The sequence below is a fragment of the Callithrix jacchus genome, chromosome 11 (genome assembly GCF_049354715.1).
Source record: "Callithrix jacchus isolate 240 chromosome 11, calJac240_pri, whole genome shotgun sequence".
Classification (NCBI taxonomy): domain Eukaryota; kingdom Metazoa; phylum Chordata; class Mammalia; order Primates; family Cebidae; genus Callithrix; species Callithrix jacchus.
In genome coordinates this window covers 90,083,047-90,109,088 of record NC_133512.1, presented here as the reverse complement: position 1 = coordinate 90,109,088, position 26,042 = coordinate 90,083,047, and the positions used below count along the sequence as shown (strand labels likewise).

General features: G+C 46.7%; 1 protein-coding gene across 16 annotated transcripts in view; it reads right to left on the bottom strand.

The window, feature by feature from the left end:
• PTPRN2 (protein tyrosine phosphatase receptor type N2) overlaps window positions 1-26,042 on the bottom strand; it is a 1,018,236-nt gene that overhangs the window by 638,492 nt on the left and 353,702 nt on the right. For 13 of the 16 annotated variants that reach the window (XM_078343304.1, XM_078343301.1, XM_078343311.1 and 10 more), the window contains 2 exons: window positions 20,014-20,116; window positions 6,516-6,684 (listed from right to left, as the gene is read on the bottom strand). In XM_078343304.1, the coding sequence (XP_078199430.1) occupies window positions 6,516-6,684; window positions 20,014-20,116 (272 nt within the window). The remainder of the gene's footprint in view (window positions 1-6,515; window positions 6,685-20,013; window positions 20,117-26,042) is intronic. The other 3 variants (XM_078343314.1, XM_078343313.1, XM_078343315.1) reach the window with 1 other exon arrangement.

Genomic DNA, 26,042 nt, shown 5'->3' with positions numbered 1-26,042 from the left:
TTGAATTTAAATTAACAAAAGTTGTTTAGAATTTTTGTTTCTATACTTCTGAAAAATAATAACCTGGTTTTCTTTTAAAATCCTTTTCCGTATGATTTTTGCTTGTTGACATTTATTGAGACTTGTTTTACAGCCCAGCATTTGATCCAGTTTGGGAGATATGCTCTATAACACACTTAAAAAGACTGTGTGCTCAGCAGCTTTTAGGCGCCTCATTCTATAAATGTCACTCAGCTTAGACTGGTTAATGCTGTGGTTCAGATCTTCTCTGTCCTTACTGGGATTTTAACTATTTGTTTAATCAGCTACTGAGAAGAGTGCTTCAATCACTACGATCATGACGGACTTGTATATTTCTCTCTTTAGCTTTCTCATATTTTTCCTTTCCATATTTGAAGCACTGAAATTTGTTCATAACCTTTTTCTACAGGCTTCTGATGCATTGACTATGCCGTCGTCATCAAACGTCTCCATCACCAATCACACTACTGTTCTCCATCACCAATCACACTACTGGTTTCCATCACCGATCACACTACTGGTCTCCATCACCAATCACACTACTGGTCTCCATCACCAATCACACTACTGGTCTCGAAGCACACTCTAACAGTACCGTGACTATGGCAGCCTTCCTGCCATTTGAGTTGCCACCACACACATTTTCCAACCTTTGGGTCTAAGTTACCTTCTTCGCCCAGGCTTGGGTCTCGGCGCCAGTGAGACTCGAGATCCCTTTATGCTCTGCATTCAGCAGCCAGGTTTCTGAACCATGAGGGAGCTCTCTGTGCTTTATGGGCCAAGTGTCCGTTTGTGAGTTTCTGAAGCTTCTCTTTCCTCTCGGTCCCCCTGGCTTTCTGCACCCTTACAAAGGTTCCACAGAGTTTTTCCACCATGCTTCCTTGTCCCCAGCCTTCAGAAGGCCCCTGCGGTGCACTCCACTCCGGAGAGGTCTGGCGCTCCTTGCCAGGATTTCTCCAGCCCCTCCCCTCCTCCATCCCTGGTGCCCTGTCTCACCCACTCAGCAAAAGCCCACGGGAAAGAGGTAGGGCACAGCCACTCGCTCTGTGCAGCCTGCCTCTCAAACCGGTTCCATGCATATTAAGAGTTTCTTAAAAGTTAGGCCGAATTCTCCCCCTTCCTGTGACTGGCTTCCACTCTTCCATTCTGATGCACATGAAAGAGCTGTGATCTCATCTCCCCGGAATGAGTTCATCACTTTCTGGAAGGTAGTTCGTCCACTTTTCCTGTGTCCTCTGCTCTGGTGGGTTTCTTCTGGGGCTCCCTCGTGTTGTCATGGTAAGGGGGAATGGTCCCCTGGCACATTTCTTGGGGGCTCACTCTTGTGGCCGGGGTGGGAGGGGAATGGGCTCCTGACACTCTGCACACCGAGTCCACCATATACCTGAAGGAGGTGCCTCCGGGTCATTCTCCAAGGCCATGGTCTTGGAAGCCCCCACCTGGGCCCACTGCTCCTCTGGCATGAGTGTGCCTTTACTCTCAGTGTTGCCTCCACCACAGCACTTGCTCTAACTTTTTAACTGTATTTTTTCTAATTTGCGTTCTCCCTCCTATGCAGTAAAACCGTAAAATCCTAAAGGGCAGAAAGTAAGTTTCCTTAACCCAGCACCATTTCTTACACATTAAATGCATTTTTTTTTTTTGTGATGGAATTTCCCTCTTGTTACCCAGGCTGGAGTGCAAATGGCACGATCTCGGCTCACCGCAACCTCCGCCTCCTGGGTTCAGGCAATTCTCCTGCCTTAGCCTCCCGAGTAGCTGGGATTACAGGCACACGCCACCATGCCCAGCTAATTTTTGTATTTTTAGTAGAGTCGGGGTTTCACCATGTTGACCAGGATGGTCTCGATCTCTTGACCTTGTAATTCACCCACCTCAGCCTCCCAAAGTGCTGGGATTACAGGCTTGAGCCACCACACCTGCCCGTTAAATGCATTTTTTAAACATTTCCAAAATAAATCAGCTAATTGCTGGCCTTAGTAAGTAATAAATTTCCGATTAAACCTCCTCAGTAATACACAGGGAATTTACAGTGTTCCGCATGATGAGTACAAGGACTGTGAACCGTAGTCAATAACACAAAAGCGTTACCACCTTAGCGATGCAGAAGTGATGAGGACACCTGGATTTCGTGATCAATAAGCGCTCAATTGGCGCGGCAGAGTTCTGAGTTAGTTGCTGTGATTTAGGAGAAGGAGCATGATTTTACTCCCAGCGGCTTCTGTCAGGATGTGATCGGCGTGGAGGCCCTGAAAGGCATTACATTCAGGATATTTCTCCACGCAGAGTTTCGGGCGCAATGACAGATACATAGAAAACAGTGTTTTACCAGAAAATTCACAGGAAGTTGACGGTACCTTGAAAGCTTAAATTTCCAATTAAAATATGTCATCAGCTAAGAGAGGAGAGGGAGGGAAGCTGCGGCCAGATCCCCAACTCCCTATATTTAGGGGCAGCAAAATCTGCACAGCAGCACTGCAGCCTTGGGCCACACACTTGCTGCCTGCGCCTCTTCAGCATTTGTTCATTAGCGGGACGACTAAGAGCTTTCTCCTCATTTAAACACTGGACAGAAAAGAAAATGAGTTCTGGGTTTTCATGCATTTTTTTAAATAGTGAGAAGCATCTAACTTAACAACGAAGAAAAATGCCTAAGCCAAAATGTCAGCAAGTGCTCATTTTCCGAATAACCATTTGGCTGCTGTGCTGGGATGACCATGGAACTCATTAATTCAACCCGGGACACCTGGGGGGGCAGAGCCTGACTCCCTCATAACCATGCTGAGGGACGGCAGAGACCAGCGTGCGAGGCCGACCACCGCGTGTGGGAGCTCAAAAGTGACAGAGCCAAGCTTAGGATAAGGTGAACCCTGGCTGCTGCTGGGGGAATATTTGACATGACCAGTGCCCACACCTTTCTCCCATTTCTATTTCTTCAAATGGAGAGCAGATCAGGTGGAGGCAGTGGTGGGAGATGCCCCTCTCCCATGCACCCAGCGGCCCTGGGGAGTGGCAGAGCCAGGGACGCACCCCAGGAGATCAGCCCCCAACGCCTCCATCACAAGCTCCCAATGGAATGGATGTTCTAGTACAGGGGCAGCTGCCACGCTCGCCCCGTGTGTGGGGAAGGCTGCTCCGAGAGCACTCCTGGGCGCGTGTTGAGAACACTGGAATCCTACTGCAGTAAGTCAGGACTGGAAAGCCTTCGGTAAACGTGGCTGGTTAGTGTGACGAGGCCACGGGCCCTTTGGCCTGCAGAGCACTGAGCACCGCAGAGGGTCCCAGGACCACTGCACACTGCCTGGGGCGACATCCTGTCTCCAGTAGGAACTCGCTCTCCCCCGAGCGGCTATGAGCTGTCTCACGTGTCACTATGACACCTCCCAATGGCTCAGCACAAACGGCTCCGTGTCCACCAAAGACCTTCACTCTCAGCCAGTGCTCCGTGTCCACCAAAGACCTTCACTCTCAGCCAGTGCTCCGTGTCCACCAAAGACCTTCACTCTCAGCCAGTGCTCCGTGTCCACAGCTTGTTTTCGACGTGTGAACGTGGCTGCTTTGAGGCCAGGGTAGCTCTGCAGGCTCTCAATTCACCCTCCAGGCAAATCTGTGCTGCGCCTTGTTCCGCAGGCAAATTCCATTCTCACTCTGACTGTTTTGTGTTAGTGCAGGGGCTACTTAATAAAATAAGCAAACCCGAAGGAGGAGCATGATGATGGGTTCGAGATGGAACAACTGAGGCTCCCACCGAATGAAACCAAATGCTGTTTGCAGCTGGTGCCCCTCACTGCCCGTCCGAAGCAAGGCCACGCTCCTGCCCTTCTCTTTGCAGTAGCCCGTGGAGAGGGCCCTGGGACATCAGTCCAGGCGAGCACAATACCATCAAGTCAGGGGGAACGGACGGTAAACTGCTTCACAGAAATGTCACCTGATTTTCTTTCACTCAAACTTCTTTGAGTTTCTGAAACTTTTAAAGATGTCCCCCCTTCCCTTGTATGTTACTAAAACCATCTCCGGGCTGATCACTCTCTTCCAGGGTCTGGGGACATGACATGACAGCATCATTAAGGAAGCAGAATTCCACAGCAGCCATGGAGCAGAGCACCGGGCCTCACAGCCCTTCTGATAAAGACACAACAGGGCAGAGGAGGGCAAAGCAATGGTTTCAGAGCTGGAGGTGCTAAAATGCCCACTATCAAGAGGGTGGGAGAAATGCCAGTTTCCACTATGCGGGCTGAGACCTGCTCTGTGGTGCCCGAGGGGTGAGCGTGCGGAGGAAGCATGTTTGCCAGTGACCTGGCATCCTCGGATTCCCCTCATCAGAGTCGGAAACCTCCACTCAGACTCTCCACCTAATTCCCATTTCATTTTTAAAAGATTATTTTATCAACGGTAGTCATGGTTACAGCTTCACAACGCCTCTGGGGCCACTGCCCCTCATTCACAGCTGAGGACCCGGGGTGGGGGTACAGAAGCTGAGCAGCTCTGCACAGCCCCAGAGCAGCGGGCGGAGGAGCCTCTGACCCAAGGCCAGAGCTGCGTGAAATCCACGTTCCGCACTCACAAAATATAGCAGGACGTTCAGCGCACCACAGGTGCTTAGTTGCTCTCGGTTAATGAATAAAACTTTAAATTTAGCACGTTTAAAGCGGACCAGGCCCTCTAGGGTGAGGCTCACACAGAAAGGCTCCCATGGGCTCCCAGGAAAGGCTTTAGGGCATGTTTCTCAGGCCAGCCCGTGGTCCTGATGGGAGGCAGGCCTGGCATAGGGCAGGGCTGGGATTGGCCTCTCGGCCTGAGCCTAACCCTAGAGGGAGACCTGGGGCCTGCAGAGCCCCATGGCCTGCACTTCCATGAGGGCTGAAGACCCCGCCCTCCACCAAGAGGGGCAATTTCGACCAGCCAGGAAACACAGTCCATGATCAGGAGAAACATAAATATGGCACAGGTCCACTGAGGCCCCTGTGCAGCCTCTCAACTGTGACCTGAGGGTCTGGTGCCCCGTGGCCCCTGTGTGGGCCCTGGGCCAGCATCAGAGCTCTGCCTGTCAGCCGTGGACAGACTGGCTTCTGCATCCAAATACTGTTGTGACAACCTCCTGAGCAGAGGCAAGGCCACAGCAAAGACGGACGCCCAGGGGCTGACCTAGGGAACGCTCCAGAGAACCGTGGAGCCAAGGCCGGGCCTTCCCGGGCACCGCCCAAGACACAGAAGTGCCCCAGCTTCCTCGCCTGCCTATGCCGAACACGCCCGCCTTGGGAGCTGCCTTCTGTGGAAACTCACCCTGTGGATCCCACGCATGTGTTCCAGAGAGCCCTAAACTGGCCTGGGATTGAGCCTAGGGCCACCCTGTATCCTCTGGAAGGATTGTAACCAGAGTTAACTGAAGCCATTTCAGTGGCTCAGTGGCAGGAACATGATAGTAACTGGGCCCACCTCCTTCCCACACACATCCTAGGACCACAGCTCCTGGTGAGACCCCGGTGGAGTCCACAGGGACGCAGAGTGTCCTCAGACTTTCCCGCCTCCCACCAGCACGGTGCCGTCTTAGAGAGGAAAAGGTGTCAATCAGCATGGCTGTAAGGGATGTTGGTGGAAAAGGAGTGTGTGAGCGCCACCATCAAACCGCCAAGGCCCCCAGGGCCACCCTGGGCCTCCACACCTGGTCCAAAGCCCTACCCCAGGAAGCTGGCAGACAGTCCCTCCCTGTTTCCAGGCACAGAGGACCTGTCAGCACCGGCCTAACAAGTCGTCACAAAAATCATGCCTGCTTTTCCATTTAAAGAGCTCACTGACATTCCTGATTCCATTTCCTTAAAATGTCAAGTGGGCATCGCCTATGGAAGGGTCTCTGGGTGCAGGTCCTTGCAGCTCCCTCTGGCCCTGCACAAATGCTCCTGGGGTTCACCTCCCAGCCTGCCTGGACCCTGTGTGTCCAGGGCATCCACCTTGTGTTCCGGTGCCAAGACCTCGTGCCCACAGGCAGACAGAGTCCCTACGCTGCCCTGGGCTGCCCCCCGGGGGGCTTGCTGGGGAGTGGGAGGAGCTTTTTCCTTGGATGCAGTCGTTGCACCTGGTGCCCCTAATTCCAGCCACATTCATGGCCCCTCAGTCTCCCTCGATCGGGTTTCAGTGTCCACTGCTGTCTGGGTTCCTTCCCAAAGGGTAAAGAGAAGCCACTTATCTCCTCTACCTCCCAGGTATGCGCCTGCGGTTTAAATGGTGGACTTTCTGGAGTCACGACAGCTTGTCCCAAAAGAGATCCTAGAGAGCCTCACCCCAAGGACTAAGTATTCATGATGGGGGTGGCCAGACTGGGAGCCAGTGTGGCTCTAAACAACCCCAGGCACACCGAAGGCCTGTTCACAGGCTGCCCACTGGCCCAGGACACAGGCGTGAAGCCGAGAGGAGCCAGCAGCCGAGGAGACAGACCCAGGTACCAGCACCCTGGAGGAACAGCCAACCCCAGCTGCGGGAGGAAGTGGAAGGGTCACCTCAGCAGGAGGTCTGTCCAGCACAGTCTGGGTCCTGGTGAGCACGTCTGAGGCTGGGGCCTGGGATAGGGCCTCCAGGAAGGGCAGGTGGCGTTGGAGGGCCTTGGCCAGGGCAGCGCTGCCCTCCCGGCTGTACCTCCTCTCGCTGCCAATGCTCTGTTTTGAGGGCCTGAAAAGCAAAAGAAACCAGACATCAATCACATTTGCTGACGCCCGGAGCTGCCCCTCCCCTGGGGCGCCTGGGTGCATGTGAGGGGACTGGGAGCCGGGCTGGGTGGCTGGCCTGGCCTTGCTGCTCCGTCACCATGGGTCTGAACTTCTCCCGGACCCAGGAGGATGGTTAACAGCACCTGCCTCATGGTTGTGGGGATGGACGAGTGACCCCTCCTGAGAGCTGAGAAGCAAGAGTAGCACTCAGGGAACAGCTGCAGTAACACTGACAGGTCCCTGGGGAGACAGAGCCAGGACTCCACACTGCCCACGTATAGTCCTGATGGAGACCTGGGCAGGGGGGAGGACATCTGTGGTCCTCTGAGTCTGTACCCTGACCCCCTTTACCCTCAGGTATGGCAGAAAGCTTGTCTGAGCCACAGGGAAATGTCTCAGCCCAAGACATGATGGGCACCGCCTCCCTGCCTGCCTGGCTCACCTGCAGACGCTGTGGCTGGCCTCGGTGGGCACCCAGGACTCAGCCACCCAGAGCTTCACAGCCCCCTTTTTCACACACGACTAAAAGGGCCTAGAGTAGGCTCCCAAATGAGAAAGAGAATTCCCACAGGAGATGCCTCTACCAGCCAGGACTAAGAACACCTGTGTGACTGACTGCACCTCCCCGCCACACACACACACCTTCCGGCAAGTTCCCGCCTCAAAAAAGAGTGTGTGGCCTGGTGTGGTGGCTCACACCTATAATCCCAGGACTTTGGGCGGCCAAGGCAGGCGGATCACAAAGTCAGGATATCAAGACCATCCTGGCCAACAAGGTAAACCCTGTCTGTACTAAAAATACAAAAACATCAGCTGGGTATGGTGGCGCACGCTTGTAGTCCCAGCTACTCGGGAGGCTGAGGCAGGAGAATTGGTTGAACCCAGGAGGCGGAGGTTGCGGTGAGCTGAGATCGCACCATTGCACTCAAACCTGGGTAACAAGAGTGAAACTCCGTCTCAAAAGAAAAAAAAAAATGGGCATCACTGTTAAAGAGATGGGCCAGTGTGGGAGCTCTTGCTGCCCAGCTCTGCTGCCCACAGACAAGGGCAGTGCCCTCCATGAGCCTGCTGCTCCCAGCAACGCTGCCAAATCCACTTTCTCACAAGAGCCATGTTAGTCAATGACCCATCACTTCAGGTCCGACTTCTGCTGCAGTGGACGGTCCGGACACCGCGGGCCACGGTGCCACGTCCACTGCAGCACAAGACTCAACCTCCTTCTTCACAGGCTCTGTGGGTGCGGTCAGCTGCATCTGCTTCTCCCAGGCCAGGCAGAGGCTAGGTCTGAGCTGACCCCAGGCCCTGGCTGCCTCAGAGCCCTGGGCACAGCTCCACCTCGGCCTTCTCACCACCTGACTAGATCCCCCTTAGGGCAAGAAGACAGAGCTACAGCCAGTGTCCAACAGTCACACTTAACAGACCAGAGCTGCCTCCAGGACACATCACAGCACTTAACATATGAAATAAGAGACTTCAGTGGCTACTCGCATTTCTCCCTCCAGCTGGACGCGGGTGTTGACATGAAATCTGTAGACAGCTTTGTCATCAACCTCACAATGCACATTTGTCATTTCTGTTTGAACAATCAATGTCTTTAAACGTGATTTAAGTGAAAGGAAAGCACTGTGCTCTCTTGTGTGCTTCTGTCTGGCACCTCTCCCTCCGGCCAGAGGGGCGGCTCTGCCAGCCATGGCCATGGAGCTCTGCTGGGGATGGCACCCTTCAGTATCTGCATTTCTGAGGAAGGCGTAATTTTCCCTTTGTATTTGAAGGATACTTTCATGGAATGTAGAATTCTGGGTTAATTTTCTTTCCTTTCAGTACTTTAAAAGTGTTTTCCACCATCTTCTGGCCCAGAGCATTCTCCAGGAGGAAATTGCAGTGGCCTTCCTTGTATCATCTCTCTATGAAATGCATCTTTTTCTCCTCTGACTGATTGGCTTTTTATCACTGGTTTTGAGAAATAGATTGTGATATTTCTTGGTCTTCATGTTTCTTTTTAGGGGGCTCATTGAGCTTTCTGGGTCTATGAGTTTATCATTTTTATCATATTGAAATAATTCTGGTCATTATTTCTTCAAATGTTTTTTCTGTCCCTGTCTCTCCCACCTTGGGACTCCAGTTATACATCTATTTGGCCTCTTAGACGTGTCCCACAGCTCACTGGTGTGTGTGTGTGTGTGTGTGTGTGTGTGTGTGTGTGTGTTTAAATCAGCCTTCCTCGTTTCCTTATGGATAGTTCCTATTGCTATGTCTTCAAGTTCACTAATATTTTCTACCATAGTGTCTAACCTGCTGTTCATTCCACCCATGAATTTTTCCTGTCTCCTACTTACTGTGTCTGTAGGTCAGGAAGTAGGTAACTGACCTATCTGTGTCACTGATTAATTTGATAAGTTGCATTTTCCTGCTCCTTCTCATGCCAGATAGCCCATGTCTATATATTCAAATTGTGAATTTCACCTTATTGGGTGATGGACATTTGCATTCCCATAAATATTATTTACCTTTGCTCTGGCATTCAGTTAAGTGGCTTGGGACCAGTTCAACCCTCTCGGGTCTTCTAAGACTCGTTTGGCAGGAACAGAGCAGCTATTCTTATGAGAAATTACTCTCCACTACTGAGACAAGACTCTGTGGGCACTCTACCTAATGATCTGGAAATTATGAGGTTTGCAGGTCTGACAGGTGTGAACAGGTACCATACCTCACCCTGTGTGAGTGTCAGGTACTGCTTGCTCTCATTTCTTTGGATGGTTCTTTTCCCTCAGGCATACAAGATCATCGATTATCTACCAAATCCTCAGCAGCTGAAAATCTCCTGGGCTCTCTGTGCACCTCTTCTCTCTTACACTCTGATGCATGAACTCGAGCTGCCTTGGTTTCCCCAGACCTTCATTTCTGTCTCATCAACTCTGGCAGTCCAGTGAGCACCAAGGTCCCTGAGGCAGCTGGGGGCAAGTGTCGTCCCTCCCGAAGTGGCCCTCCACCACGGGGGTCTGCCTCGCCCACATTTACACCCATCTGGGAGGTCTGCATCCCACACTGGCCCCCAGCCCCTAAGGAGGGGTCATGGTTCCTGAGGCCTCTGTCATGACTACACTGAGTCCAACCTCTCCTTGGCCAAACCTGCCTCTTCACTTCCCTGTCAGGGGTCTTCTGAAGACCCTGCACTCAGACTTTAGGACCACAGAGTCTGCTGTCCAGACACCCAACCAAGACGTGGGCACCCCAGGACCTGGTCCACAGCCAGTGAGGATCCTGGAGGACTTGAGTCATCCAGTGCCCCCAACACCAGTGGAAAGGCAATGACAGATTTCTCCTTGAGAAGTGCTCCAGGCCAGAAGACAGCAGGAAGTATTTTTAAAGGTGTGAAAGAAAAAAAATGTTAACCCAGAATTCTATATCCTATGAAAATATCCTTCAAATACAAACATAGACTTATGGCTTTCTTAGAAATACAGATGCTGATGGACATCGTCCCCAGCAGAGCTCCACAATGAGGGGTGTCAACAGCCCAGGCACCCTGACAGGCACAGGGAGTAGGTATCACCCCCTTTTACAGGTGAGGGCACCGAGGCCCGGCAGGTCACTGGGTGACACTGTGACTCCGACTCAAGGTGTTCCCCTGAAACTGGACAAACAACACGACTTTCTTCCCAGCCTAGGACCCAGGTCCATCAGCGCCCCACCAGCCTCACCCACACTTGCCACCCAGGGCAGGCGGGACAGCAGCTGGGTGTCAGCAGTCCACAGCGAGGACCCCTCACTGCTGGCACTGTTATCTGCCTGCCCCTGACGTCCCAGGTCTAGAGACAGCATCTTTTTCGCTACAGGCTGACCTAGATGCTGTAGTTCAGCCAAATAATGAGTACAGTGCTTTATAAACTGAAACCACTTTCACTCTCATTATGATGGGGAATTCAGCACTGACCACATGGTGATGTCACCATGTGTGTGTATGTGAGTGTGTGTGTGCACACGCATGTCCATACACCCAAATGAATAGATACACAGGTGAATACACATACAGGTATGTCCCCCAAAACATTTTCAAGTTAGCATTGTCGTACTAGAACGCCTCCTGGTTTCTGATCCCCAGATTCCATAGAGCACAGCTGCCTTTCATGACAATGATTTCTTGGCTGACGTTTTATATAAAGTACACATAAACGTGTGTGTGTGTGCAGATATACGTGCACACATGCACACACAGACAGTCCCCACTTACGGCTGCTCAACTTCCTGCTTCTGGATTCATGGCGGTGCGGCCAGATGCACTCAGTAGAAATTGGAACTTTGAGCACCCACGCAATCCCTGTTTCTCACTTGCAGACCAGCAGTCCCTAAATCACGAGATACTCAATATCTCATTATAAAATAGGTTTTGTGCTGGATGTCTTTGCCCAACTGTAGGCTGATGTAAGTTTTCTGAGCATGTTTAAGGCAGGCTGGGCTAAGCTATGATGCTTTGTTAGGTGTATTAAATGCATTTTCAATGTATTTACAGTATGTTTCCAACTTCAAATGGCTTTATTAGGACGGAACCCCTCCTCATGGTCAAGGAGCATCTGTGTACATCTGTATACACATGTATGTATGTACATGTATGTAATTGTGCATGTGCATCTCTGCACATATATGTACATAGATGTGTATCTCTACATATATGTATATACATGTGCATGTGTGTGCATGTGTATCTCCACATATATATGTATATGTATGTGCATGTGTATCTCCACATAATTATGTATATACATAAGTATGCATGTGTGCATGTGCATCTCCACATATACATGTAAATACATGTATGTATGTGTGCATGTATGTGTATCTCCACATATATATACACACATATGCATGTGTGTGCGTGTGTATCTCCACATATATATGTATACATATGTGTGCATGTGTATCCCCACATATGTATGTATCTGTGTATGTGTGTGTGCATGTGTGTTTATACATGTGCATGTGTGCATATGTATCTCCACATATATATGTATATACATGTATGTATGTGATGTGTGTGCATTTGTATATTCACATAATTATGTATATAAATGTGTGTGTGCCTGTGTATCTCCACATATATATGTATATACATGTGTGTATGCATGTGTATCACCACATATATGTATATACATGTGTGCATGTGTGCAGGTGCATGTGTATCTCCACCTATATGTATGTACATGTACGCATTTGTGTGCATGTGTATCTCCACATATATCTGTATATACATGTACACATGTGTGTGCAGCTACACATATATATGTATATACATGCGTGGGCATGTGTATCTCCACAAATATATGTATATAAATGTGCATGTGTGTGCATGTGTACCTCCACATATATGTATATGCATGCACATGTGTGTGCATGTGTGCCTCCACATATATGTATACGCATGTGCATGTGTGAATGTGCATCTACATATACATATGTATATACACGTACATGTGTGCATGTGTATCTCCACATATATATGTATATACATGTGCATGTGTGCGCACATGTGTGCATGCATATCTCCACGTGTGTATATGCATGTGTGTGCACACGCCATGTGTATCTCCACATGTATATGTATACGGGTGTGTGTGTAAGTGTATGTATCTACACATATATATACGTATACATGTGTGTGTGCATATGTACCTCCACATATATGTATATGCATGTGTGTATGTGCGTGTGCGTGTCTCCACACATATATATGTATATACATGTGCACGTGTGTGCACGTGTATCTCCACATACATATGTATGTGTGTGTGTGTGTGTGCATGTGTATCTCCTTTCACAGACTTTGATGCTACATTCCAAACAAAACCATATTCAGAAAAGTCTTGGTATATCTCCAAACACAGCACTGCAGCTCCACCCAACAGCAGAAGGAGGTGCGGCTCAGACTCTGCATGTGCTGAGTGAGGCAGTATTTCTGCAAACAGAACACACACCTTGCTAAGAACAGTTTCCACTTCTGCGTATCAGGAAGAAGCATCTTCTATCCAAACACGACCATCTGGTACTTGTATATGGTCTTTATTATGATTTAGAAACACTTTAGGAAAGACACTGGGGCCCGGGTGGATGCGGAACTCATTACAAACTCCCCACATGCAGAATGGAATCAGTTTCCAGGTTCTGTTTCCATGTAGGATGTTGATTTTCAAGAACAGATCACTAACATCAGGTATGTGACCCTGCATGGGGCTTATTAAAAGATCCCCTTATTTCTGCTTGATGATCTCAATTGATAAACCCACCATGTTTTTATTCCTAGTGCCTTTTTGTATTGCTTCATTGTGACACGCTGACAAAGACACACCTGAGACCGGGGAATTTATAAAGGAGAGGTTTAATTGACTCACAATTTAGCATGGCTGGGGAGGCCTCAGGAAACTTCCAATCATGGCAGAAGGGGAAGCAAACACACCTTTCTTCACAACCGGCAGGAGAGAGAAGTGCAAGGAGCAAAGGGGAAAGAGCCCCTTATAAAACCGTCAGACCTCATGAGAACAGCTCGGAAGAAACCATCCCCGTGATTCAGGGACCTGGGTCCCTCCCACACCACGTGCGGATTGTGAGAACTACAATTCTAGATGAAAACTGGGCGGAACACAGCCACACCATACCGCTTTCCAAGTTACACTGGAACAGACATAATAGGCATATAAATTATCAAGGCCTTCATGGTTCTGTGCATCTCAGACCATGGCTGTGGTTTCCTCGGCCATGTTTTAATGGATGAAGTTTCATGTTCTATATTGTCAGATAATTTAACTGCAGTCCATTTACTTTTCTGGTATTTTGTCTACTTTTCTCACTAATTGCTAATCAATGCAGATGGAGCCACCTTATAAATGTGCCTTTAAATTGTCATATTCATCTTTGCTTCGCCTCTGGCCATGCCTGGGGACTTGTTTGTGACACTGCAATATGTCACAGCGATGAGCGTGTTCATTATTATGCTGTGTGGTGTTGTAGCAATTAACTTGAACATTGACTTTTGCTCTGTCATCCAGTTGAAGTGGGTCAAAGCCTCACGTGTATGAATTTTCTACGTCAAAAAGATGAGCAATGTTATACTTTATAGCTACGCCCTTCTCCACTCACACACACTGGTCTTAGGCTCACGATAATATGACATATTCTAGGTTGTCACCCAGTTTGTTAAAGGAAAAAACTCCAAATTACAGGCCCTTCTTATGTTTTACATCCAACCTTCACGGCCACCCAAAGTGCTCTTAAGTTGTCGGTGTCACATACACAGCTGCTGTTCCTTGTCCCTGTTCCTGCCTCAGGAGCCGCTCACCTTTGCCCAGGTTCTCTCTAGCCTTTAGCATGTTCCCAGGTTCTCAGGTGCCTCTTAGCCCTTAGCATGGTCTTGGGTTCTCCTCAGCCCTTAGCATGTTCTCAATTCTTAGGTTCTGTTTAGCCATTATCATATATGACATTAGCCTGTTCTCTGGTTCTCAGGTCCTCCTCAGCCCTTAGCATGTTTTTCACAGGTCTGGCTTCTCAGGTTCTCTTAGCCGCTGGCATGTTCTCAGGTTCTGGGTCCTTTGGTTCTCCCAGCCCTTAGCACATTCTCGGGTTCTTGGTGACCCCTTTGGTGCCAGCTGTGTTCCACACACCGGGCATTCATACTTACTGCTTGGCTGATTTTCCACACTGAGTGTCTTTCTCTCATGGGGCTCACCCTGCTTAAGGCACCTCATATGTGGGAAGAGAAGAACCAGCAGGAGAAATGAGCTTGTGGTTGCCACTCTGTTAAGCCCAAAAACAGGGCTGGGAATTCTGAAGACTTCATTCTAATGTCGCTGTTATTTCGTGAATAGATAATTGGTTTTTGGCAAGTTATTCAGTCTCCTGAGATGAACTGCTTCATCTGAGGAATGCCAGCTACCATGTCACTGCCCCGTGCTGGGTTCCGGTTCAGCTGCGAAGTTCAGAAAGCTCTCAGCACACATGGAGCAGAGAAGCCAAGTAACATTCTTGGTTAGTGTAGCTACCTATGCAGGAATTCAAAAGCATGGGTAGATCACACATTCTGTCCTCCTTCACCATCGTTAATTCAACAAATGTTGGCCCAGGGTCCATCTGGTGAAGGGCCCCGGCAGGCACATGGGAGCCTGGTTAGAAGCAGCTCCAGGGATGGGGAGGGAGGACGCTGAAAGCCTACAGGGCTCCTTATCATGCAGCAGGAATCGGAACATGAGGATCCCTTTAACAAGGAATGAAACAAATCCATTACCTTAAAATCACTTGACACCCTAGAGGTAATGGTCACAAATTAAATCTAAAACAAGAAACAAAATTATAAATACTGAAGAAGATGAAGGCAAACAAGCCTCAATCCACATACGAGAAGAGCGAGCCCCGCAGAGGAAGCAGTGCCCCTGCCGCAGTAACCCGCCCTCCGCCCTGATCCAAGGGGCTTTGGAAACGCCACTTGATCTTATAAAAGCTGAGTTTCACACAGAAACAGTCCCAAAGGTCAGCTTCTGAAGATAGCCACGGATAAATCAGGGAACAAAACCAAAGAGGAAGCAGGAAAGGCCCTACTCATCTAGAAAAACGGAATCCCAGACAACAAGCGTTAAGGGAGCTGCAGGCACCATTTAAACAACCACCTGTCAGTGACGGACGCGCAGGACAGGCTGACACAGACCTTGCACGGAAAGCGGAGCCTCGGCGCCTGAGAACAGGAAGTTCACAGAAGCGCCGTTTTTATCTGAGAAATTTCAGTAAGTCACAATATAAATAAGGACATGTTGATTTAAAGTAATACAATTGACACTTAAGTTTTTACCTAATTACACATCACATATCTGTATAATTATAAACTATTTATAAAAATCTGTATCTTGCAAATAGTATATTCAAATATCTTTTTGAAGCACCCATTGGAAATTAAGTATGGTGTCAATTAGGCCAAAGAGAACCTCAGAATTACCAAGGAGTAAAAGTTGAACAGTCACATTCTGACTGAAATGCAGTAGAATTAGATACTGATTTACAGTGTAAAAACCACACATAAATGAGAAAGTAGAAATGCATACCACTCTTATTGTTTCAAAAGGATATAAAGTGACAATTACAGATAATTTTGTTGAACGAAAGCTAAATTCATCAGTTATAGAATGATGTTAAAATTATGCTCAGAGGCAAATTAATCGATATATGTGGTTTTATTATTTTAAAAAATGAATAAATAACATAAATAAAAAGTTTTACTCCAGAAGTTTTATTTAAAAATAAGAATAGCCATAAAAAGAAATTCTAAGAGATACTTCTTTTTAAAAATCAAGTTAAAAGAGTGAAAGATATATATATATTTTGAGACAGGGTCTCAGTCTGTCTCCCAGGCTGGAGTGCTGAGTGTGATCACGACTCACTGCAGCCCCGATCCCTGGGGCTCAGGTGATCCTCCCTCTCAGCCTCCCGAGTAGCGACGTGCCCCCACACCCAGCTAAAGCACAAAGGAAGTTGACAATGGCAAAGAAACGTAACTACACATGTGCTGAGTGATTTTAAAAATCGTAATAGTGAGAACTAAGCTCTGATTTTTGTCTTATCTTGCCCAAATTCCTATCTGAGGAGCCTGGGGAGTCATGCCTTACAAACCATAAACTCTGATCAGATGGGTTTTATTTGACCCTGTATAACATGACTCACTTTCCAATCTGACTCTGGCAGAATATTATAAGACAAGGAAAAAAATCAAAATATTTAACCCTGAAATATGTTTCCTTGACATACCTTGAAATTGCCCTGCAGTCTCTTGAGGGAAAAGTCCACATTTTAAAGAAATTCCCTTCCCCCTTTGTTTTCCTTCCTTCTCAGATCTAGGAGGTAATCAACTAAGAGCCAGGCATGCTTTTAGGTCCAATAAGAAGCACGTTGGCTGGGCATGGTGGCTCATGCCTGTAATCCCAGCACTTTGGGAGGCCAGGGACAAAGGATCACCAGGTCAGGAGCTCGAGACCATCGTGGCCAACATGGTGAAACTCCATCTCGACTAAAATACAAAAAGTTAGCTGGCCGTGGTGGCGTGGGCCTGTAGTCCCAGCTACTTGGAAGGCTGAGGCAGGGGACTTGCTTGAACCCTAGAGGCAGAGGTTGCAGTGAGCCGAGATCACACCATTGCACTCCAGCCTGGCAACAGAGCAAGACTCCGTCTAAAAAAAAAAGAAGCATCTTACAACCTGCTCTCTCTGAAGTCTGCTATCTGAGAGCTTGCCCTGCACAATAAAACTTGGTCTCCACAATCCTTTATCTTAACCTAAACATTTCCTTTCTGTTGATCCCAGGTCTTCAGATAAACTCAACCAGTTGTCAATGAGAAAATGTTTGAATTCATCTGGAGCCTGGAAGCCCCTGCTTTGAGTCATCCCATCCTTCTGAGCCGAACCAATGTATTTCTGAAATGCACTTGATTGGTGTGTTATACCTCCCTAAAATATATAAAACCAAGCTCTGCCCCGGGCACCCTGGGTCCATACTCTCAGGATCTCCTGAGGGCTGTCACTCATGTTTGGCTCAGAATAAATCTCTAAAAATATTCTACAGAGTTTGACTCTTTTCATCAACAAGTGGACAGCGTCTGCTACACTGTATTCACAAATGCGGAAATCTCTGTTAAAGGATAGCTTTTAAATAGCCCCAAATCACATAAAAGTGTAGGCATATTTTACCAATAATCCTGGAAGACAATGAAAATGGTCTATAAATGAAGAGCATGCCTAAAGAATATACTAGAAAGTAGATCATTTCAATGGCAAAAGAACTTTTCCAGAAATTTTAGGAAAAAAGGAAAAACGATCCCATTTCCATGAGGATGAGAATGTTGTGGGCGGCGGCTGGGGAAGACAATGTGCCACACCGTTTCCCATTCTCTCCAGGACAGGCCTTGTGGGATCCTCCCTCCGTGGATGTCAGAGTGGGGCCTGAGGAAGGCACGAGGCACAGGAAGCCCTGGGTCAGCAGGGGGGACAGTGTGAGAGGGGGTGACTGTCCCCAGGCATTCATGCTTGGGCCTGGGGAGGAGCTGGGGGACGTGCCCAGACTCCTCTGCTCTTCACGCTGGGTGCAGCTTGTTCCAAACCCACCAAAACCAGAGGACCTGACGGAGCCTAGAGCATGACGCCAACTCAGGGCGGTGGAGGCTGCAGGGAGGAAAGGCATCTGGAGAACATCCAGCCAGCTCCTCCCAAAACAGGCCTCTGCTTGGGCACACAGATAATTAGTCCTGTCTAGGTTCAACATGCACAAAGAAAGAATTTAGAAGTGCAACCTAAAGAATGCTGAGAGCCCTGCTTTTATTTGCAGCCATAGCTAGTACCATCTATCTATCACAGAATGATAAAAATACTTTTACAAAATACAATATATGAAAAATTACTAGCCTTAAATATAAAGAATCTATAATAAAAAAAAAGAAAAAAATACAAAAACTTGTTTTATACGAAGATCATATACAGGAAATTCACAAAGAAAATTTCCATCTCTGCTGGGTGCGGTGGTTCATGCCTGTAATACCAGCACTTTGGGAGGCCGAGATGGGAGAATCACGAGGTCAGGAGTTGGAGACCAGCCTGGCCAACATGGTGAAACCCCATCTCTACTAAAAATAGAAAAATTAGCGAAGCGTGGTGGCACGCCTGTAATCCCAGCTACTCGGGAGGCTAAGGCAGGAGAATCACTTGAACCTGGGAGGTGGAGGCTGTACTGAGCTGAGATTGTGCCACTGCACTCCAGCCTGGGGGACAAAGTGAGACTCCATCTCAAAAAAAAAAATGGAAAAAAATTCCAATCTCAAAGCATATGGATTTTAAACTTTTAATCTCACTTGTAATTCATAAAACAAAGATAACGTGCCATTTTTCATAATAAAACTGGCACTGTCTTAACTAATAAAAACGGGCGGTTGTTTAAATGGCCACATTTAACGTGGTTTAGGGGCGCCATGCGGGTGCCTGTCCAGGGTTGTTGCTGAGTTTGATTTCTCAGAGGCGGGTCCTCCCTGGATTCTTCTCTCAGCGACACCACTTTCCTCCTGTGATTGGCAGCTTCTGTTTGTCCCCATCTGCACCCCCAGAATGAAGAGGAGCCATCCCTCGCTTGGTTTCCCAGTTCGTCCAGCCTCTGTTGCTCGCCTTTTTTGGGCTGTCCAACCCATCCCTATACTTGATGGGGTTCAAGGTCATTGGGGCAGTGCACACCAATTCCCCCAGTGGAATTTAGACATGAGTATAACGAGTTTGAACACATCCAAAATGGAAATGGAAATTCAACACAGCTCATCTTGGTGAGTTTTTCTTTGGTGTCCTACTGAAAAGCCTTACAGACTGTAACAGCACATTCTCTTTGACCCAGGAGGCATTAAAGGCAGATGTACCAGGCACAAGATGCACAAAGACGCAGCCCCTGCCCTCAGCATGCACCATGTGCTGGGGGACGGCTGCCGGTTCTCACGTGTTCTCACTCTTTCGATCCTGCAGGAACACGGAAATGACCTTCATGCTGACTTAACGACAGCCATGGGCATGAAAGCAGATATCTCAGTTCTGTGTTTGTTACTGGAATCTTTCTAACTAAAGACTATGGCTCTAAAATTGTCTGTCTGTCAGGGGAAAGTGGACTTTTCAAACTAAACCTTTGGGAAAGGTCATTTTCATGTTTCTTTTAAACATGAAAAATAGCACAATGGCGCAGGAATCTGACAATGCCAGCTTTCTTACTGTGGTTTGTCTTTAGACTAATTTTTTTACCGTCCTTATGTCTCAATTTCCTCACTTGCAAGAATGGGTATGACATTACCACATAGTCTGAGTACAAAATAAGATAATGTGAAACAATATATTTAGCTCACTATAGGTTGCTATGCTCTGGGAAAGGACAATAAAGACTTTCATGATTTAATTTTGCTTTTTGTCTAAAGCAAAAATAATATCTTATTGAGAAATGAGAAATCTCGGCTTCTCTGCTTTCGACCAAGGCCTTGAAGATGCAGAAGTTTTCTAAGCATCTCATGGAAAAATAAGGAACCCCGGGCATGTCTCAGTGAAAACAGCACCTCCCTGGAGGGTCACCCCAATATCTCTTTCTCTCATGGGAACCAACCTTTTCCTTACAGACATCCTAACTTTCTGAAATGTCTGCACCAGAAAGATGGTGGGCGCTTTGCTACATTAAAACAAACAAACGAATAGTAAGTTCAATGTCTACGGGCTGCATCCCGGAGCAAGGAGGGGCAAGCCATGCCCACACTCACCCAGCTGCGCTGGACACTGCAGGACGCCGCAGGTAGGTTTTGGGGAGGTTTGCAAGTTCCTGGGCCATCACGTACTGAGTATAGTCATCCTGCCACGTGAAACCTGCGGACAAAATTTGCCAAAACTGTGTTATCACTTTGGAAGTTTAGCCAAAGCTCTTGCTTCAGTCTCATAAGTAGTTGCATTTCAGCATCAAGTTGACGGTTTCATCAGCACAGTAAGGCTCCCTCTCAGTGCAGTTTATCAAGATCTTCTCCTTATAGAAATTCCAGCTTTCTGAAACTTCTAGGCCAAATAGAAAACTGATGCTCTGTTACATTGTAAAAAAAAGGCTTGGGTGAGAGTGGAGAAAGATGGCCAGATAGAAGCCTCCCAATCCTCCTCCCTGTAGGAACACCAAATTGTCCACACAGAAGAGCACCTTTGTAAGAACCACATTTCAGGTGATGGTCACAGTACCTGGTTTTAACTCCATACCAACGAAGGAGGCACTGGAGAGGGTAGGAAGATAGTTTTGAATTGCAATGTCACCCTCACCCGTCCCCCTGCCGTGGCAGTGTGCCAGAGAGAGAGAACTTGGGTGCTGGGGGAGAGAGCACAGTGATTGTGGGACCGTGTACTGGAACTCAATGCTGCCCTGTCACAGTCACAACTACACCAGGCAGAACTCAACCAGTGCCCATGGAGGGAACATTTAGACCAGCCCTAGACAGAGGAGCACCCATCCCAGTGTTCAGAATCTGAGTTCTGACAAGCCCCACCATGGGCTAAAGTGCTCTGGGGTCCTAAATAAACTTGAAGGCTGCCTCAGATGCAAGGGCTATAATTCCTGGGCATGTCCTGGTGCTGTGCGTGGCCTGGAGCCGCTGGACTTGGGGTGCACACAACCTAGGGAGGTACCAGCTGGAGCAGCTACGGGGGCTGTGTCACCCCTCCCTCGACCCTAGGCAGCACAGCTCACAGCTCCAAGAGACTCCTTCCTTCCACTCAAGGAGAGGAGAGGGAGGCATAAAGAGGACTTTCTCTTACAACTTGGTTTACTGCTCAGCCAAAGTAGGACACAGCTCTAGGCACAGTCATGAGGCCCCATTCCAAGCCCTACCTCCCAGAGGACATTTCTAGACACACCCTGGGCCAAATGAAAATCCACTGCCTTGAGGGGAAGGTCCCAGTCCTGGAAGGATTCATCGTCTGCTGACTGCAGAGCCCTGGGGCCGTGAATAATCAGCAGTGGTACCCAGGCAGTACACGTGGGCCTTGGGTGAGACTCAGAGGTGTCCCGGCTTCAGGTCTGACCCAGTACAGTCCCAGTGGTGGTGGCCACAGACGTGCCTGTGCTACACCCTCCCAACCCTCGGAAGCTCAGGACAGAGAGAGAGAGACCCCGTTTGTTTGGGAGAAAGTAAGAGAAAAAAAGCAAAAGTCTGCCTGGTAATGCACAAAATTCTTCTGGATAGTATCCAAGACTACCAAGGTGGCACTTCTGTGAGTCAGCAAGAGCCATGAAATTGCCAGGCTTTGAGTGCCCCCGATGCAGATATGGCTGCCGGGATTAAAAACTGAGATCACAGAACCAACGTCCCTTCAGATACCTCAAGCACCTTCCCAAGAAGGATGAGAGCACAGATTTTAGAGAATCCAATAAATGTCTAAGACACCAACAAATGTCCAAAAGCATCAAGACCATCGAGGAAAACATGACCTCAGCAAATGAGCTAAGTGAGGCCCCAGGGACCAATCCTGGAGGGTTAGGGATAGGTGACCTTTCAGACAAAGAATTCAAAATCGTTGTTTTGGAAAAATTCAGTGAAACTCAAGATAGCACAGGGAAGACAAACAGAATCCTATCAGATAAACTTACAATGAAATTGGAATAATTAAAAACAATCACGCAAAACCTCTGGAGTTGAAAAATGTAACTGTCCGCGCAGAATGCCTCAGACTCTCTTGACAGCAGAGTTGGCCAAGCAAGACGAATAATTAGTGAGCTTGAAGACTGCCTGTTTGAAAACATGCAGTCAGAGGAGACAAAAGAAAAAGCATTTTTAAAATGAAGCTAACCTACGAGACTGAGAAAATAGCTTTTAAAGGACAAATCTAAGACTTATTACCCTTAGAGAGGAGGCAGACAGAGAAAGAAAGGGGTAGAAAGTTTACTTGAAAGGACAATGATAATAACTTCTCGAACCTAAAGAAAGATACCCATGTTCAAGTATAAGAAGGCTTTGGGGCCGGGTGCGGTGGCTCACACCTGCAATCCCAGCACTTTGGGAGGCTGAGGCGGGTGGATCACGAGGTCAACAGATCAAGACCATCCTGGTCAACATGGTGAAACCCTGTCTCTACTAAAAATACAAAAAATTAGCTGGGCATGGTGGCGCGTGCCTGTAATCCCAGCTACTCAGGAGGCTGAGGCAGGAGAATTGCCTAAACCCAGGAGGCAGAGGTTGCGGTGAGCCGAGGTCACGCCATAGCACTCCAGCCTGGGTAACAAGAGCAAAACTCCATCTCAAAAAAAAAAAAAAAGAAGACTTTGGAACACTAAACAGATTCAACCCAAACCACCTCAAGACATTTAATAATCAAACTCCCAAAGGTCAAGAATAAAGAAAAGACCCTAAGAGCTGCAAAAGAAGAGAAACAACACACAATGGAGCTCCAGTACATCTGGGAGCAGAATTCTCAGTGGAAACGTCACAGGCCAGGAAACAGTGGCATGGTTACTTAAAGTGTTAGGAAAGAAACCCTTTTATGCTGAAATTGTATGTCCAACAAAATACGTTTCAAATATGAAGGAAAAATACTTTCCCAGACAAACAAAAGCTAAGGATTCCATCAACACCAACCTGTCCTATAAGAAATGCTAAAGGGATTTCTTCAGTCTGAAATAAAAGAATGATAATGAGCCGTAAGAAATCATCTGAAGGTAAACTCATTGGTAGTAGTAAGTACACAGAAAAACACCGAGCATCATGACGCCACAATTGTGGTGCATAAATCACTCATATCTGGAGTTAAAAGACTAAAAGATAAACTGATCAAAAATGATAACTACAACAGCCTTTCAAGACACAGATAGCAGTGCAGTAAGATATAAACAGAAACAAGAACAAGTTAAAAAGTGGGGATGAGCTAAAGGGTGGAGTTTTATTAGTTTTCTCTGTGCTGCTTTGTTTATGCAATCAACGCTAAGCTGTCATCCATTTAAAATAATGCGTTATAAGATGTTATTTGCAAGCCTTATTGTAACTTCAAATCAAAAAATACAGAACAGATACACAAAAAAATATAAAGCAAAAAATTAAAACCACCACCAAAGAAAATCACCTGCACTTAAAAAAACAGTAAGGAAAGAAATAAGAAAGAAAAGACCACAAAACAATCAGAAAACAAGTAACAAAATGGCAAGGATAAGCTCTTACCTATCAATAATAACATTGAGTGCAAATGGACTAAAAGACACAGAGTGGGCAAATGGATTTTTTTAAAAAGACCCAATCATCTGTTGCCTACAAGAAATACACTTCACCTGTAAAGACAAACATAGACTAAAAATAAAGGGATAGAAAAAGATAGTCCAGGAAAATGGAAACCAAAAAAGAGCAACAGTAGCTGTACTTATATAAGACAGAATAGATTTCAAGACAAAACTACCCAAAGAGACGAAGAAGGTCATAATGAAAAAGGAGTGAGTTAAGCAAGAGGACATAACAGTTGTAAATATATATGCACCCAACCCGACACTGGAGCACTCAGATACAGAAAACAAATTTTATTAGAGTTAAAGCGACAGACAGACCCCAATACAATAAGAGCTGAAGACATCCACACGCCACCTTCAGCACTGAACCGAGGATCTAGAGAGAAATTCAACAAAGAAACATCAAGCAAGCTGCACTAGTGACCAAGCGGACCTGGCCGACATTTACAGAACATTTCATTCAGTGGCTATGGAATCCGCATTCCTCTCCTCAACACAAGAATAAATCTCAAGAATAGACCATACATTATGGCAACAAAACACATCTTTAAAAATTCGAAAACAAATTGAAATTATATCAAGTAATTTCTCTGATTACAATAGAATAAAACTAGAAATCAATAACTGGGAAAATTTTGGAAACTACACAAACACATGGAAATTAAACAATATTATCCTGAGTGACCAGTGGGTCAATGAAGAAATTAAGAAGAAAATTTAGAGATTTCTTGAAACAAATAATTTTTTTTTTTTTTGAGACGGAGTTTCGCTCTTGTTACCCAGGCTGGAGTGCAATGGCGCGATCTCGGCTCACTGCAACCTCCGCCTCCTGGGTTCAGGCAACTCTCCTGCCTCAGCCTCCCGACTAGCTGGGATTACAGGCACGCACCACCATGCCCAGCTAATTTTTTTTTGTATTTTTAGTAGAGACGGGGTTTCACCATGTTGACCGAGATGGTCTCGATCTGTTGACCTCGTGATCCACCTGCCTCGGCCTCCCAAAGCGCTGGGATTACAGGCGTGAGCTACCACACCTGGCCCGAAACAAATAATTATGCAAACACAACATACCAAAACCTGTGGGATGCAGCAAAAGCAGCACTAAGAGGAAAGTTGATAGCTCTAAACACCTACATCTGAAAAAGAGAAAACCCTCAAACAACCTAATGACGCATCTTACAGAACTAGAAAAGCAAGAGCAAACCAAACCCAAAATTAGTAGAAGAAAAGAAATAAAAAGGTCAGAGCAGAAATAATTGAAGTTGGAACGAAGAAAACAACACAAAAGATCAATGAAACAAAAAGTTGGTTTTTGAAAAGATAAACTAAATTGACAAACCTTTATCAAGACTAAGAAAAAAAAAAGACCCAAATAAATAAAATCAGAGATGAAAAAGGAGACATTACAACGAATAGCGCAGAAATTCCAGGGATCATTAGCGGCTACTGTGAGGAGCAGCATGCCGGTAAATTAGAAATCCCAGGAGAAATGGATAAATTCCTAGACACATAGAACCTACCAAGGCTGAACCACGAAGAAATCCAAAACCTGAACAGATCAGTAACAAGTAATGAGCTTGAAGCTGTAATATGGTCTCCAAGCAAAGAAAAGCCTGAGACTTGATCACTTCACGGCTGAATTTTACCAAATATTTAAAGAAGAACCTTACTGAAACTATTCCACAAAAAAAAATTAGAGGAGGAGGAAATACTTCCAAACTCATTCCATGAAGCCAGTATTACCCTAATACCTGAACCAAAGACACGTTAAAAAAAAAACACAACTATAGGCCAATATCCCTGATGAACGTTAATGCAAAAATCATCAACAATCAATAAATGGTGCTGGGAAAACTGGAGAACCACATGCAGAATGAAACTAGACTCCTGTCTCTTGTCATACATAAAAGTCACATAAAAATGGATTAAAGACGAATTCTAAGACCTCAAATTATGAAATGACTACAAGAAAACACTGGGAAAATACCCCAGGACATTGGATTGTGCAAAGATTTCTTTAGTAATACCCCACAAGGACAGGCAAGCCAAGCAAAACTGGAGAGATGGAACACATCAAGTTAAAAAGCCTCCACACAGCAAAGGAAACAAGGAACAAAGTGACGGAACAGGAGAAAATATTTGCAAAGTATTCATCTGATAAGGGATTAATAACCAGAATATATAAAAAGCTCAAACAACTCTGTAGAAAGAACAACTTCGATAATCTGATTTAAAATAGGCAAATAGACATAGCTCTGAATAGACATTTCTCAAAAAAGGACACTCAAATGGCAAACGGGTATATGAAAAGGTGCTTAGCATCCCTGATCATCAGAGAAATGCAAATCAAAACTGCAATGAGCTATCATGTCTCCCTAGTTAGAATGACTTTTATCCAAAACACAAGCCCTAACAAATGCTGGCGAGGATATAGAGAACAGGCAACCTTCACACACTGCTGGGGGAATTGTAAATTAGTACAACTATTAGGGAGAGCAGTTTGGAGGTTCCCTAAAAAGCTGGAAAGAGAGCTATAATACAACACAG